General features: G+C 36.8%; 1 protein-coding gene across 2 annotated transcripts in view; it reads left to right on the top strand.

Moving 5' to 3' along the window:
* fras1 (Fraser extracellular matrix complex subunit 1) overlaps positions 1 to 13,255 on the top strand; it is a 304,511-nt gene that overhangs the window by 119,187 nt on the left and 172,069 nt on the right. For both annotated transcript variants that reach the window (XM_039758545.1, XM_039758544.1), the window contains exons 10-14: positions 3,923 to 4,012; positions 4,560 to 4,598; positions 4,679 to 4,826; positions 11,149 to 11,292; positions 11,688 to 11,825. In XM_039758545.1, the coding sequence (XP_039614479.1) occupies positions 3,923 to 4,012; positions 4,560 to 4,598; positions 4,679 to 4,826; positions 11,149 to 11,292; positions 11,688 to 11,825 (559 nt within the window). The remainder of the gene's footprint in view (positions 1 to 3,922; positions 4,013 to 4,559; positions 4,599 to 4,678; positions 4,827 to 11,148; positions 11,293 to 11,687; positions 11,826 to 13,255) is intronic.

The following is a 13,255-nucleotide window of genomic DNA, read 5'->3' as shown; positions in this document are numbered from 1 at the left end:
TTTCAAATAAGTTATGAAATGTTACATTTACACAGAACAAAAGTACCTTGCCTGACTTAAATCAAAGCTGGCCATGAAAGGTCAGATCTGATTAAATTATTTACACTAGTAAATTTATGCAGGTGGTGTAAGGTGCATCTTATGTTTTGCATTTATAAACTGCAAGTAGGGGTTACTTTTGGTAAGATGTAACATTTTTATTTTTGCATATTAATTTACTATATAATATATTCAAACTCAAATGGTATCAAAAAGGAATTTGTTTGTTTTTTGTGTGTATTTCTTCATTTACCCATCAAGCCTGCTTAAGCTAGGTTCATGATGAAGAAAATTGGCCATCTTTCTCTCTGCTGCACCCAGACCTTCCTTCCTGCTGTCTCTGTAGTTTTGAGCATTCTTTTGTGTAGGTGGAGTGGTGGCTCTGAGGTTAGGGATCTGTGGTGGCACTCAAAAGGTTGCCGGTTTGAATCCCGTAAATGCCAGAATCTGGGCCCTTGAGCAAGGCCTTTAATCTGTCCCGGGTATGATGTTAACCTGCATCCAGCCCTAAAGACAGGCCCTCCAGCTTGCAGGGAAAACTTGGGGGTTGGTGGCAGGATTTGCACTCCAGCCACTGTAGTAAAAAAAAAAAAGTCCATTCCAACTATTGTAGTGCTGAGGTGTCATAGGTTACATGGCTGCTCTCAGGTCCTAATCAGGGATCCTGAGGTGGTTTGACATATAGTGGGTGTGGCAACGCATTGTATCAGTCCATGCTCCAAATCTGTCTCCCTTTTGTGTACTTCCACTGATGTTATGTTTGCCCTCTCTCTGAATCCATTCTCACAGAAATGGCTGAACTGGACACTGACAATGGATCTCGTGGTGACTACATGTTTTCATTCAAGCTAGTTTGTTTAATTAGAAATCAGTTGTTGTAATTAATTGAATATATCCATTTAATTTTATTTTCTGCAACCAGTTCCTGTTATTTTTCTGTTTGAAACATTCTTACTACTGTATATTTTATTTTATTGAAAAAATCAAAATAATGCTTTATGAATTATAGAGCAGGGATCCCAAAACTCCCTTTTTTCAAAATATTCTTAGTGGACCGTTTAAATAAAAAATGTATTAGTATAACAGACTTTAAACTTTTCAAAATTAAATATGTTGTTTTTTTGTCTCTAAATGTACGGGGAAATTGATATTCTGTCATAACATTTCTGATCACATGTCCAAAAAATAATGAGCGATTGAACCTGAATCTAGTACACACATGAGGGTCACAGTCTGTGTTTTGCACATATATTTTACCTTGGTATTTAAATGTTCACTGTCAATCTGTTAGACCAAATACCTTGAGTTCAACATATGGTAGTTACTAGTGGTATCCCTACAGTGCATGCATCTGGCAAATGCTTACACTGCTGACGGACCAGGGGCATCATGCATAACACCGTGTGTAGAATTCACACTAAAATATGGCGTACAGACAAAAGCGAAAATGTATGCACAAAAAAAATGCAGATGTATAAACCTGTGTGTTTGCCAACTTCCACGTTTTTCCTCTACATAAATCCCAGTCAGCGTTAAAAGTAACACACATGGACACGTCTGCTGCCACTCCCCAACTCCTCCCAGAATTATGCCTCTTTGAATATGCAAATCAATATAAATAGCCCTTAAGCTCAGCATTCTGTGAAAAGGCAATGGCAAAAGCACAGGGAAAAATAGAAGAATATCAGCGTATACCAAGTGGAGACAAGGAAAAACTTACTATTTGTTGGTTTAAACAGTGGTATAAACAACAAAAGGAAGTTGATTGAGTGACATAGGGTGTCGGAGAAACTTGAAAGCTTAACTTAATAAAGTCGCACAGTGTCCGAAATAAAAAAAGAAGTTGTCAGCTATCAAAGTCGCTGTGAAAAGGCGAGTCGTAGCCCACCATCTGAGTGTCTTATGAAAGCTTATTAGAGTACAGAGAAAAGACAAAAAATAGACACATAGTGGGGAAAAAAGCTTGAAATGTCAACTTTAATCTCGAAATTTCCACTTTAATCATGTAGATTATTTTGTCATTAAAGTAGAACATCATAAATTTCATCTTTAAATCGTTTAATTTACTAGTTTCTCAAATACCATTGTAGCTAAAGTAGCACGTTAAGTGCCTTGTTTTGCATGTGTTCTTCTATGTGCTCTATGTGTGTGAATCACTACGTGCTTTTTAAACAGGCTTTCTCTTCCTCCGACAGGACACAGAATCCATTACATTTGTGATATTACAGCTCTCTGAATAATTAAAATACTGAGATGTAAACGTGATATCATTTTCATGATGATAGGAGTTAAAGCATGTTATTAAACATGGGAACACAATGGCGCAATGATAGTGACAAACTGGCGCCCTGTCCAGAGATTGTTCCTGCCTCCCGCAAGATATTTGCTGCGCCATACGCGACCTTCGATGAAATAATTTATTGCAGCAGTACTGTCTCTTTCAAACATACTAACCCACAATTCCTGTCCTTCTTTTTCTTTCTCCAAGTAACCAATTGCCACACAATCAGCCCTGTAATAGATGTTAAGTCATCTGTAAGCTTAGAAAGATGATTCTTCAAAACTTTTAAGGAACATTGAAATATCTTTGTAGTACGCTTAATTATTCTATCCATCTATCCTTCCAGTGTCACGCTAGCCGCAGCAAGAATACAGCGCGAGGCAGGAACAATCTGTGAATGGGGCGCCAGCTCCTTACTAGCGCTGCAAAACCGGGTCCTCACATGTTTAATTATTAACAATATAGATTATTTTAAATGATTAACATTTCATCTGTATAATGTAATAAACATATTTTGCTGCATTTCATCTTAAAAATGATATCTTCATATGTAAATACACGCTTTATAATGTGACTCAGGTTGTACAATATTATAACTGTATCGCAAGTTTACAGTGAGGTAACAATAAGTACAAACAGTTCTAGGTACAAGGAGCACTTGATGGACTAATTGAGTGCATTTATAGTTCTTGGGATGAAACTGTTTCTGAACCACGAGGTCCGTATAGGAAAGGCTCTGAAGTGTTTGTCGTATGAGAGTAGCTGAAATAGCGCATGGCTGAGGCAGCGTGTGCTTGATGTTGTATACCGATAATTCTCTTTCCGATCAGTTGCTGTAGAGCTGTGATTCCACACTCAGATACAATGATATAAATACTCCGAGTGGTGCAGTGAGAGTAATATGGAAAAAGATGATCTGCTGTTGCAACCCCTAACAGGAGCAGCTGAAAGAAGGTGCAGTGAGAGTAACAACGCTAAAGCAGCTATGGTATTTGGAATATTTTGGCCATTCCATGGACCATTATATTGTTACAGGTTAATTACAATCAGATGCCTTAAGCTAATAAACAATATTTGGTTAATTTCAGTGTTTTTGATAAAGCCAAGTCGGGGATGTGGATCAACAAGTATAAAAGATAGGGAAACCACACTGGAACAAAAGCGCTGCTTTGACACTGGGTGCCGCCAGTTTGCAAAACCGAGCGGAGAACTTGTGTACACCAAGCATTTTGTGTGCGTGGCTTTACGCCAAAATTAGGTTTCATACATCGCGATATGAGCATGGAAATGGGCTCACGGAACATTTTTGTGCGTATGCACCGTTTATACATGAGGCCCAAGACTTTCAATGACCATACCCAAATTTCCTTTCTATCTTGTATAACAGGATTTAAAAATAAAAACATAAAATTAACTATAGTACCTTGACAGTATTTTATTTTTTTCTTTTCATTACGCAATGTGTTTCATTAATTTTCTTTTTGAACATGTAATTATTCCCTTTCCTCAAGGAAGCAATCTTCTCAGGAATTAATTTTAAAAAATCTTATTGACCTTGGATCATCAAAATGTTATTTAATATTTTTCTCAATTGTTTTTCAGGGAGAAGAGCTGATACATTTACCTGGCAAGTGCTGCCCAGAATGTTTATCAGCAAGCAGTTTCTGTGTTTATAAGGGGATGGATAAAGAGGTAATGACTGTTTATTTAATTTCAAAGGCAAAAATACATTTTTATATCTTATTGTGTAACAGATAACACTATTTTGATACAGTGTGTTTCATTTACTGTATAAGCTAAAAAAAAATTATTTGTTAAAAAATGATGAAGCCTTTACCATGATACCAGACCAAATACTTTATGAAGAGTAAGACAACAGAAATGTTAAATCAAAAGTTGTTTTTTTTTAATGTAGTTTATTATGAATGAAAAATTTGGTTTGGTAAAGCACAGATATATTAATTGTCGTGCTTTTTTGCATAATGAATAGTAGCCAACCTAGTGATAGTGGCAGAGAGATGTCAATCAGGGTCTCAATTTCTAATCATTCTGCTTATATGATCTTTTAAAACATGGTGCTGCACTTCATTCTGTCTCTCTAGAACCTGTTGTAAAAATTCACACACACTTATGATTAAATGTATGGGATCAAGATAGATCTTTTTTTAAAAAGGTAGTGTGGCATTTATTTAATATATCTATAATTCTGTCATTGTCAATTTATTATTATTACTTGCAGGATGTCCATTCAGACTTAAATGGTGAAAAACACCTGGCCGTAAGTACACTCATTGTTATTTTCCCACATTCCTTCATGTTTGCAGGGAGTGAATTCTTGTTTTTTATTTTTGCCTGCAGAATTTTGAAAAGTTTCATGAAGGCCCCTGTAGAGAATGTGAATGTAGAGATTCACAAGTGATGTGCTACCAGAAAATCTGTCCAGTTTGTCCTGTCGGCTCTCTTACTGTTTCAACTGAAGGGGAATGCTGCCCACATTGTAAACCAGGTATTATAAAATGGCTGCATAAAGGCACAAAAAGATTTTTTTTTTTAATACAAATAATAAATGTTACAGTTTAGTTTTAAATGTCATTTCTTAGATTTCATGAAATGATGAATAAGTATATTTGGAAATGAAAAAAGTAAGAATATAATGAGATATAATGATATTATTGATGTTTACATACACCATTCATCATAGTTTAAACAGATAGTTATTAAATATATAAAAGTAAACGCAATGTGACATTGTGGGTTGGCCCTCTCGCTAGTGGGTCCTTCAAGGGAGCTTCTTGAACCTGCTAACACAGATAAAGTACCCAAGGAATGAGCCTAGTAGAGGAGGACACAACACCAAAAGCAAGGGCCTCGGTACATAAAGTACTTAACCCTAATCGGGTCCCTGTAACCAAGGAGGTGCCTAGCCGTCAGTATAGCCAACCTTTATAGCTACACCAAAGTTCGGGCCCCTGTAGCCATCTCTGAGTCACCAACTGCCCCTGCCAGGCTCGCATCCCTGCAGTCCATTGCCTCATCTGTAGGATGCCTCACTGAGCCTTCTATTCCCCTGAAGTCATGCTGTCTGTCTCTAGCCTTAAGCAGCAAGTTACTCCAACCGAGCAGCTCATCACTCTCCAGCTCCCAGATCACTCAGCTGAAATGACCTTCTTCATGCCCCTGAGTGTCGGCTGCATACCCCCTCGAGGGACTTCCTCCTGGCTGTCTGCCTACTCTCTGTCTCTCTCTTTCTCTTTTGTCTTTTGTCTACATGCCCCGGCTCTCTCCCATCTTCGTCCTGCCTCCTTCTATCCATCATTTAACTTCCTTTTATGATCATCACTGACCAGTCTTTTCTGTCTTTCTTTCAATTCTCCTTTTTTCTCATTCCAGCTCTTTGTTATATGCCTCTTGCTTTCTAAGATATTTAAATTCCTTTCCAGCATAGAATTGTATGGACTGTAATTAAGTTCTCTTACAACAGCTTCTACAAACATGTAGCAATATCTATGTAGAGATAAAAATTTAAAAGAGTTTAAAAACAGCAGTTCAAGATTCTTGTTTTATGATATTAATTCCTGTAAGTGTTCAGTGTGTCATTAGTAATAATTATAAAGAATTGTCAAAGCCTATTTATTTCTAGTCAAATATACAAAAACAAGCTATTTGGCTTACCAAAAAAAAACTACTATAAGTAAGAAACTTTGCTGGCACTTACCTTTTAAAATAGTCCGTCACACAAGATTTTGTGTTCTTTAAAATAGGGATGTCAAACTCCAGTCCTGAAGTTGACTTGTTTTTTAAGATTTGTTCCCCAGAATGTCTTTATCATTCCTTTGAATTGCTTGATTTGTTTCCTTAAACAGAAATGAAATGAAATGTGAAGTGAGTGAGTCAACAGAAGAGCAACTAAGTCAGGGCCTCAAACTCCAACCAATTTAACTCCAACCAGTTGCCTAATTAGGCACAGAGTCTTGTTGTTAATTAAACCCTTTCTTTAATTCCATGGCTTGTTGCTGCTCTCATTGTGTAATAGCAGACATTTTCAAAATGGTTGATTTTTTTTTTTACTTTTCTAGGAGCACTGTTAAAATGTTTAGGGGACCTGAGCAGATCAGCATTCCTAAGACCTCCACCCTTTTCATTTTTAGATATTGTATGATGGTCTCAGTTTCAGTTCATTTTGTATCTCATTATTGTTTGGCTGCTAATTAAGGAAAAAGAAACAATTATTGGGTCTGAGTCTTCAAAAGCAAATCAATTAAAATGAATTCAAAAGAAGTAAATTAGCAACAAAAACAGGTCACTAATTAAGAGAAGGGTTAGAATGAAAACCTGCAGCCACTGCGGCCCTCCAGGGATGGAGTTTGACATCCCTGCTTTAAAACATCTATAATGAAAAATGTAAGCTGGAATGTTAAGAAATAAGAAAACTAAACAAATAATCATAGACAACAGATAAAACTTTCTTGTGTACATGAGAATTCTAAAGTAGAATACTGGCAAAAGAAACATATTAAAGCCAATTTAAAAAAGAACATAGAAATCTTAACATCTTTAACTTTGCCACCTCCAGCTCTGTTTCTTGTTTTTTGGTCAGTGCCATCGTCATCAACCCATGTAACATACCTGGTCTCACTACTGTCCTGTAGGCCTTCCCTTTCACTCTTGCTGATACCCATCTGTCACAAATTATTCCTGAAACTCTTCTCCACCCATTCCACCTTGCCTGCAGTCTCTGTATCACCTCTCTTCCACAGTTCCCGTTACTCTGTACTGTTGATCCCAAGTATTTAAACTCATCCACCTTCACCAACACTACTCCCTGCATCTTCACCATTCCATTGACCTCCCTTTCATTTACACACATGTATTCTGTCTTGTTCCTACTGACCTTCATTCCTTTCTTCTCTAGAGCACATCTCCACCTCTCCAGAGTCTTCTCAACCTGCTCCCTACTCTTGCTACAGATCACAATGTCATCAGCAAACATCATAGTCCATGGGGACTCCTGTCTAATCTGGTTTGTCAACCTCTCCATCGCCATTGCAAAAAGGAAAGGGCTCAGAGCCAATCCCTGTTATAATCCCACCTCTACGTTGAATGCATCTGTCACTCCTACCGTAGACCTCACCAGAAACTCTTACGTACTTCTCTGCCATTCATGACTTCCTCATGCAGTACCACAGCTCCTCTCGATGCACTCTGTCATATGCTTTTTCCAGGTCCACAAAGACACAATGCAACTCCTTCAGGCCTTCTCTGTACTTCTACATCAACACCCTCAGAGCAAACTTCGCATCTGTGGTGCTCTTATCTGGAATGAAACCATACTGCTGCTCATTAATCATCACCTCCCTTCTTAACCTAGCTTCCACTACTCTTTCCCATAACTTCATGCTGTAGCTCATCAATTTTATTCCCCAGGTAATTACTACAGCTCTGCACATCTCCCTTATTCTTAAAAATCAGTACCAGTACACTTCTTCTCCACTCCTCTGGGATTCTCTCACTTTCCAAGATTCCATTAAACAATCTGATTAAAAACTCCACTGCCATTTCTCCTAAACACCTTCGTGCTTCCATAGGTATGTCATCTGGACCAGCGACCTTTCCATTTTTCATCTTCTTCTTAGCTGTCCTTACTTTGTCCTTGCTAATCCGTTGCACTTCCTGATTCACTATTGACACATCATCCAACCTTCTCTCTCTCTCATTCTCTTCATTCATCAACCTCTAAAAGTACTCTTTCCATCTGCTCAACATACCCTCCTTGCTTGTTAGTATATTTCCATCTTTATCCTTTATCACCCTTACCTGCTACACATCTTTCTCAGCTTGGTCCCCCTGTCTAGCCAATCGGTACAGGTCCTTTTCTCTCTCCTTAGTGTCCAACCTCCCATACAGCTCATCATATGCCTTTTTTTAGACTTGGCCACCTCTCTTTTTACCTTACGCTTTATCTCCTTGTACTCTTGTCTACTTTCTGCATCTCTTTGACTATCCAACTTCTTCTTCGCCAACCTCTTCCTCTGTATACTCTCCTGTACTTCCCCATTCCACCACCAGGTTTCCTCCTTTCTCTGTCCAGATGTCACACCAAGCACCCTTCTTGCTGTCACCCTTACTACTTTTGCTGTAGTGGCCCAGCTGTCTGGTAACTCTTCACTGCCACCCAGTGCCTATCTTACCTCCTTCCTGAACTCAGCCTTACGGGCTTCCATTTTCAACTTCCACCATTTGGTCCTTGGCTCTCCCCTCACTCTCCTCCTCTTGATCTCAAATGTCATTCAACAGACCACCATCCTATGCTGCCTAACTACACTTTCTCCCACTGCTACTTTGCAGTCTTCAATCTCCTTTACTGTAGATTGACCCTTCTGCATAGGATATAATCTACCTATGTGCTACTTCCTCCACTCTTGTACATTCCCCTATGTACCTTCCTCTTCTTAAAATAATTATTCACCACAGCCATGTCCACCCTTTTTTCAAAATCCACTAACATCTGACCTTCTTCATTCCTCTTCTTAACACCATACCTACTCATCACCTTCTCATCTCCTCTGTTCCCTTCACCAAAATGTCCATTGAAATCTGCTCAAATCATCATTCTCTGTCCCTTGAGTACATTGTCCAACACTTCATCCAATTCAATCCAGAAATCTTCTTTATCATCCATCGCACACCCAATACTAGCGGGACATATGCACTAACAACATGCATCATCACACCTTCAATTTTCAACTTCATAACCATCACTTTTTCTGACACTCTTTTCACCTCCAAAACAATCTTGACATACTTTTCCTTCAGAATAACCCTACCCCATTTCTCCTGCCATTCACACCATGATAGAACAATCTGAATCCATAAAACGCTTTCAAGTCAGCTAATTGTATTCATGTCTCCTCTGAATTTCTGTTTGTTACAAGCAAAAACATGCATCTCTGTCTGTCTTTCTTCACAGCTCATACTGCTCAGTTCTAGTATAAGTAGTAGCTTTTCTTAATACTATTTCCAGTGCTGTTATATGCACATAGGTTATATGTGCCTTTTAATATTCATTTGAAAAACTACACCTACTATTATATATTTGGCTCATATTTGCAACATACATCCTTAATATAACTTTTTTTAAAATTTTGCTTTACACCATTGTTTCTCAGCCACTGGGTCATGACCCACTACAGTATACGGTTAATAATATCCCATTTATAATAATAAAAAATCCCCCTCAAATTCTTCAATGTATTTCTCACTTGTAATCATGCTAATTACACATTAAACCACTCTACCCATACAATTTAATTTACAGATCTCACTTGTTTAAATAAGGGTAAAGTCAAAGAGTAAAAACAAGTAAAACTGAGTTCTGAATCTAAAAGGGTTCAGAAGCCATGCTGTACACTAAATGTCCTTATAGCCTTTCATCTTAGTTTCCTTGAAAATGTAAGCACTAATGTACATTATACAGTTTTTGACAATAATGAGTGTAGAATTCCCCATTCATTTTCATAAAATTTACTTTCATAATCTAAACCTCCATTTTGCTATTACTTCCAATAGTTTTATATCCTATGTGTAAATATTTATAATTACTTCTTTCAAATTTCTTTTAACACATATCTGTATAAGTTTGAGATTTTTCAGATTCTATATTCAGGAAGTATGACTGTGGCAATTGTGGCAATCTACTGATCCACTTAGTTTAGCATAGAATTCTAATTAATGAGCTATACTAAAATAAAACAGGCCCAGCACTGAACTTTTTTCTAATTTAGTTAAACCTTTTCTGCAGTAATCTTCACCAGTTTACTTCAAAATATTTTCTAAACCATGTAGTTCATGATGAATACACACAGGTGCAAATGGAAACAAGTTGGTTCCAGAACTTCTGGTCCCTTTGTCATTTGCATCTTATTGCTAATAAGAAGCAATTAAAACAGTAACTGCAGCTGTTTAGATTAAAATAAGCAATTAAAGGTGAAGAATCTTAACAAATGAAAAAAACTAAAATGTAGGCAAACAAATGTTAAGTGCTTCAACAGCAACCATTGACTTCTCATTAAAAAATGGGTTGAAACAAAAAATCTGTAGCCACTAGCCCTCCAGGGCTGACCTTGCAGACCCCTGATCTAGATCAAAAAATGTAGTTATTCCCTCTGCCACATTGGCTTATGTACTGCTTATGGTGGTCCCCTAGCTGTAATGTTACATGGCACTGCCCCTTGAGACATAAAGAAAACAGGGCAGTGAACAAAGAAAACTAATACAAAAATGTTAACATAATTTAAAATAAAAAAAATAAACCACACAATATTAAATAAATTAAACACAGATAGAATTAAACCATAAACAGACTTAATGATATACAAAATAATATTAAAAAAATAGCCAATAAAATAAAAAAACTAACCAGTACAACATTCTCAGCTGAAATCAACAAGTTCGGTTTGCTAGTGTAATACCAATTTTTACCAGAGTTATCATTCTATTCTTCTGTTCAGATCTAATGTTAAATAGCATTTGAGGGTAATCTTTTTATACTACAGTTTAGATGCCATTTTTGGAGCTCTGAACTTATGCAGAATGTCTTAGAGAAGCTTCAGTGAAAATCACAGAATAATTAAATATTTTTTTTAATAAATTCAAAGTAATGAGAATTCAGAGTTCAAGTATCAATGTGCATCACACACAGGTTGTCCAGTGAATAGTTATTCAGAGGACTGGGAGGATGATCATCAGTATCTTGTTATTCTGTAGTTTAATTATTTTCATTAATTGATGTAGATGTTTCTCTTTTGAAATTTTGTTTGTTTTCTTGACAGTTAAGTGTCACTCTGACTGTTTGACCTGCTCTCAGAACCCTGAACACTGTGAAATCTGCATGGATGAACAGATGAAATTACAGAATGGTGACTGTGTACAGACTTGTGATTCAGGATTTTATGAAAGTGGCAGAATATGTAAAGGTATGGTATCTGCAGTTGTAGCACAAGATAATATTTCCAGAAATTGTTTTATGTTTATTGGAAGGTTTTCCTCAATCTCAATATTTCATGAAATATAAAGAATTAGTCATATTAATATGTCATCATAGTATTATCAATAGCATACATATTTCATGCAGGTGGGGGAGAGGGGAGAAGGTTAGACACAATTTATATTTTGATTTTTTTTTCCATTTGACCACATGAGGATTACTGCTTGTGCTGGAAAGTAAAATCTTTGTGATTAATTTTTTATTTATTTTGTCTTTGTTTTAAACTTTATAAACTTCGTTATTACTTTATCTCTGTAGTTGTGTTTTGACATTTTTGCTGTAATCTGCGCATTCCAGCTTATACCCATCTCTATTGTTTCTTAGCATGCAAAGAGACCTGTGCCACTTGTCTAAATGAATTTGAATGTGAGTCGTGTGAAGAGGGTCTTTGGATGAAATACGGAAAGTGTGTTCCTGATTGTGGTGAAGGTTTCTATGCAGACTACAGGGGGTATTGTTCACGTAAGTGCCAACTGCTTATGCTCCAATCTGTCAACAAAGTTTTTCTGTTAAAAGTAAGCTTTTTACCTCTGAAACAGTATTTGAACACAGATCTGTGGATTTGTTTGATTGAATAAATTAAAAAATCGGTTGACTTGAACAAATATTTTGAAAAAGAAGCAACTATAGCTTTCAGCTAGGGTTAAATTGTTGGCAGCATATACAGGACAATTACTATGTGCAAATACATCTGCTGATGCTACTGGACACCTCACCAGTGATGTTCCTAGAGCCATTGAGCATTTCAGGTCTTTCAGCATAATACATCCCTATCCAGGTGACCCAGCCAGGACATGTCAGACTCCAGCTTGTGTCCAGTTGCCACACTAGGTACTTGACCTCATCTGTCTCCTCTCTCGAGCCGTAGCCATTGAGAGGCGCTTTCCACTGATTTGGTGGTCTTGCAGATGGCTCTTCTTCTCTCACCTTATCTGTTCTCAGGTGAATAGGTGCCTTATTCAAGGAGTGGGCTCCAAAGCCCCTGCAGATAACCTTGACAGGCAGGCACTTGGCTCTAAAGTCCACTTACTGGAGAGCAAAAACTATTGCAATACACTATTGCAAATATTAAATGTTCAGCGCAACAAATATGTCATATTTCCAAATTTAAAAGTTTTTACAAAAGGAAAGAAAATATCAACTGTAAGGTACTATTAATTCCCAAAATTGCTAGTGCAAGAATTTCTTTCAAAAATTTGAATGGTAAAAATTGTTTAACGTGTATTTGTACCTCCAAAAATCTGAAATTCTGGAGTGTCACAATAGTTGATGTTCGTATATGAGGTTTATTTTGATAAGGAGAAAATATGAAGTGTATTTTTATAACGAGGAACTTTACTTTTATAACAGTGTTTTTGAGGGAAATATTGGCTGAGCAAAAATGTGCTGTTGGAGTTAAGTATATAAATGCAGTTTATTTTTATGTAGTCTTTTCACTAAGTACAGACGCAGAGTGTTTGCATATTTTTCCATCTCGTAATAAAAAATAATTAAACCATACATCATTCGTTTACATTTTTATAGCTGAAAGATATGTCTGCTGCTTGAAGGAACTCAGGCTTGTCTTAGTGTAAGAAGCATAAATCAAAAATATAACTGCTCCTCTTTTTGAAAATGAAGTACATTGATAATTTTAATTTGTCATGTGTAAAGCCTCCACCACCCAAAGATTTTTCAGACGTATTATTAATCTGTTTCTTGTGGCTAAATAAGGTTTTTCCTAGCATTGATCTGTCCTTTCGGGCTATGTTTCTTACATCATTCAGTAGAGACATTTTGAAAATATCTTGAAAAGAAGTTTTTTTTTTCATTGCACAGACCCCTGTTTGCATTGTTAAAATTGCTGGCAGCACTTTATTGCTTTTTTATTTTTTTTAGCATGCATACATTTG

Source organism: Polypterus senegalus, chromosome 7 (assembly GCF_016835505.1).
Source record: "Polypterus senegalus isolate Bchr_013 chromosome 7, ASM1683550v1, whole genome shotgun sequence".
NCBI classification, from domain to species: domain Eukaryota; kingdom Metazoa; phylum Chordata; class Cladistia; order Polypteriformes; family Polypteridae; genus Polypterus; species Polypterus senegalus.
This window is presented reverse-complemented; position numbering and strand designations above follow the sequence as displayed.